The 3,638-nt window shown below is 47.8% G+C and overlaps 1 protein-coding gene across 1 annotated transcript; it reads left to right on the top strand.

Annotated features, from left to right (window-relative positions):
- The first annotated feature begins 2,411 nt into the window (after positions 1 to 2,411).
- LOC124660927 lies at positions 2,412 to 2,843 on the top strand. The gene has a single exon (XM_047198776.1). The coding sequence runs from the start codon at positions 2,412 to 2,414 to the stop codon at positions 2,841 to 2,843; it is 432 nt and encodes a 143-aa protein (XP_047054732.1).
- Positions 2,844 to 3,638: the final 795 nt, after the last annotated feature.

The raw sequence follows: 3,638 nt of genomic DNA on the forward strand, positions 1-3,638 counted from the left end.
ATTTCCAACACATTGAAGACATGTGCCCCTGGAAGCTTCCATCAGGGAATGGGAATGTCACTATGGTTGGCTGCATCGCCGTTGTTAAGTCGGCTATAACTTCCCAAAGATACCTATTACTTGACACCGCTAGTTTTCCCTCTAGGCATTTTTAATGTTGATCAATAAGACTAGAGAGCCTTCCTTTGGTTGGCTAAAGTCACCACCACCAACGCCAAATGTAGAAATCATTGCGAAACGGTGTGCCATCCTGAAAAAAACCTCGGGGATTAGGTGTGATGGATTTGGACAAGTCCGTGATAGCTCTTAGCCTTTGATGACCATGTCTTGAGTGGAAGTACCCTACAAAAATTTGGTGGGATCCGGTAACTCATTCTTCGAGGACTACAAGGACATCTTTTACCTTGCCACTGCTATCATGACAGGAAATGGATGGAAGGCCTATTTTTAGGAGGCACCATGGCTAGGTGGGAGGAAGCCTAAAGAAATTGTGCCTATCATATTTGCTATACCAAAGAGAAAATGTTGGAAGATTAATAAAGCCTTGAAGATAATGCTTGGGGTAGGAAAAGTGTATTTGGGATAAAATTTCTCTATGGAACACCTCACCCGGCTTGTAGAGCTTTGGGTTAGCTTACATGATGTGCATCTTGATCACAATATGGACGAGGACATTAGTTGGAAGCTCACTGTCAATTGAAAATATTCTGCCAAGTTGGCCTATGAAGTGCAATTATTCAGCTCTATATCCTCCATCATGTACAAAACAGTGTGGAATGCGTTGGCACCTCCTAAAGATATTTTATGCAAAAATAGAATTTGTAGAACGAATCGCTTGCAAAAACGAGGATTGCCTAATTGTGGGCTATGTCCTTTATGCAAACAACCCGCGGAGTCTGTTTGTCATCTCTTTGTCAATTGCGGATCCACATTCCCCCTTTGCAATACATCATAGATGGATGGAATATCTGATATCCATCATAATCAATGGACATGGGTCACGAGGAAGAACTGGTGGAGCACGATGACAGATGGTTCCAGTTCCAACCACAAGTCCATTGCTTTCATCACATTCCTAGTCACATGGGAAATTTGAAATGAGCGTAACACACGGGTGTTCCACAACAACCATGCACTTTCCATTGTAATCTTAGAAAAAATTAAGAGGGAAGTTCAGTTGTGGGGTAACCGCGTACGCTAAATAAACGTTTGGATGAAATAATGTCGGGAGAGTAGTGAGTAGTCCCATGTTTATTTTTTTATGTTTGTACGGACTTTCTTGTCAAATTATTCTTCTTAATTATTAGATTGGCAAAAAGCTTTTTGCTCCCCTTTTTCAAAAAAAATACGGCTTGTAAAATGTGCACTTGCAGGCGCATCTATATATGTTGATGTCCAGTTTCTGAACTTTCTGAAATTAAACAGAGAACATCAGTACACGCTTAGCCTGAACTGGCTGCTTCTTCCTCCACACTGAACGCATCCATCAAATCAAATGCCCTGACCATACATAAACCCATAAACTAATCCACAGATTTGGCCTTTCTCCAACTGGGATCCCAGGGGGGACAAGCACATACCCATATCCCACACTACCATACATAGAACAGCATGCAGAGTACGCGCTGGTCTTTGGCCTCTTGCGGCACCGAAATTCTCGCGTCCTCTAGCACCCTGACGGCGACACCGATGCTGATGCTGCCACATGCGAATACCCTTTTTCTTTTGTCCATTGGGCAGACAGCCTCCGGCGCTAGTCTGCAGGCCTCCATCTGGCGCCGCGTCGTGCATTGGCGGCCCTCGCACGTAAACAAAAGAAATCCAAGAATGTTCGGTGATTAGACCTCCTCCCGCTCCAATGTTTTTATAGTAGTAGCCTCGAGTCCAGTCCAAAGCGCAAAGCACCATTATTTCAGGATCGTCTCCAGAATCCCAGGTCGTAGGTCTCCAAAGCAGCAGCGACCGCCGGTAGCACCTCAGGCGCCGCTAAGAGCAATTCCAATAGTGTGGCCAAATTGCTTGCTATAAGTGAAAATGCATCATATCATCTATAGTCAACTTGAGAACCAACATATACAATAGTGAGCTATAAAAATGTAGTACTTAATCAATGTGTGACCCACCTTTCACTCTCACAAAGTCGTGCAGGAAGCACGTCTATAGGATCTCGCTCTGCATAAGAGCCCACTCTCCTTCTCTCTCCTCCTCTCTCTCCTCCAACTAAGCAATAATATACTATTTTAATCCTTATAGCCAGCTGACTAGGACTTATTGTACTTGCTCTAACCGGACCATGAGAGGCCACGCAAGTATATAACCAATCCCACTGTCATATCCCAGGCTCAGAACCAGAGTAGATAGAGATCAGTAGTGGGAGAGGCTGCAGTGCACTGCACCGGAGCGGCAGGGATATGGCCGCCGGGTCGACAACGCACAAGCCGAGGGCCAAGAGCTTGTGGCTGCTGGTGCGCCGGATGCTCTGCCGTGGCAGCAAGCCGCACAGACCAACCGCCGGTGCGGCCGCCGGAGACGGAGGAGACAACGACGGCGGGGAGAAGAGCAGCCTCCTCGGCAGAAGCGGCTCCCTGGAGGAGCTCCTGGGGTCGGACGGCGCCGGCCTCCATGTCAGCGTGAAGAAAGAAGTGCAGCACGCCGTGCTGCCTGACCACCGGCAACGGCAGCCCACGGACATGGCTCGCCCGGAGGCCACGCTGGCCGTGTCGTCCGCGCGTGCTGGCGGCGCGGCCATGCAGCAGTACCGGAGGTTCGTCTTCGGCGGGTTCCGGCGGCGGCTCATGATGCGGCGGCAGTGGCGGCCGATGCTCGTCGCCATCCCGGAGTGAGCGATGTACGTGCCGACCAACCGACGGCAAAGCGTCGATCGGCCGTGTCGTGTACCCGAGTCCTGTGGAGCTCGGCTGCCCTGTGATGTGCAGCTGTGCCGGTGTATAGCTTTTTCCTGTTGTTCAATTCTTCCCGGCCACTTTGTTCGTTTCTTGCTTCGCGATCGCCTTGTGGCTGATGATGATTCCGTTGGGGCGTGTTCGTAATGCTGGTACATACCTTGACATCACTACTTTTGAACAAGTCTTTGCTCGGGGTGCAAGTTACGAGCAAATTTAATCAGCTGCCAAATCAGATGTACACTGCGAATCGGTCTTTGGTAAAAGGGAGGTCAATTGTTTCGTCTTTTGGCTTTCGATGGTCTCGAGGCATTTCAAATCACAATTTTGAAAACGATGTGGTTTGGCTTCTTTGGCGGTCCATGCTTGCCTGGTCCTCGTGCTTTACACTACCATCAAAAAGCTAGCTACAAGTTTTAAGGCCATCGAAAGCAGAAGTGGCCATCTTTGCTTAGCACGAGAATGAACGGACAAGTAAAGTCTGGATCGATCGTAACTCTCACGACTCTCTTTGTTTTTTTCCCGCGCTTGGGCGTTGCCGCCGGGATACACAAATTTGCTCTAGAAAAAGGTGTTTGGAATATATTTAGAAATAATCAGAAACTTCTACACATGTATATATCCATGCCCTATGCTGCCACATATTTTTTTGGGGGGAAATGATTTATTTGATTGTGTAAAATACTAATTTGGTTCTCCAAATATATCTTGTTACAACACTGCTTGGAACCGCCA

This window comes from Lolium rigidum, chromosome 6 (assembly GCF_022539505.1).
Source record: "Lolium rigidum isolate FL_2022 chromosome 6, APGP_CSIRO_Lrig_0.1, whole genome shotgun sequence".
Lineage (NCBI taxonomy): Eukaryota > Viridiplantae > Streptophyta > Magnoliopsida > Poales > Poaceae > Lolium > Lolium rigidum.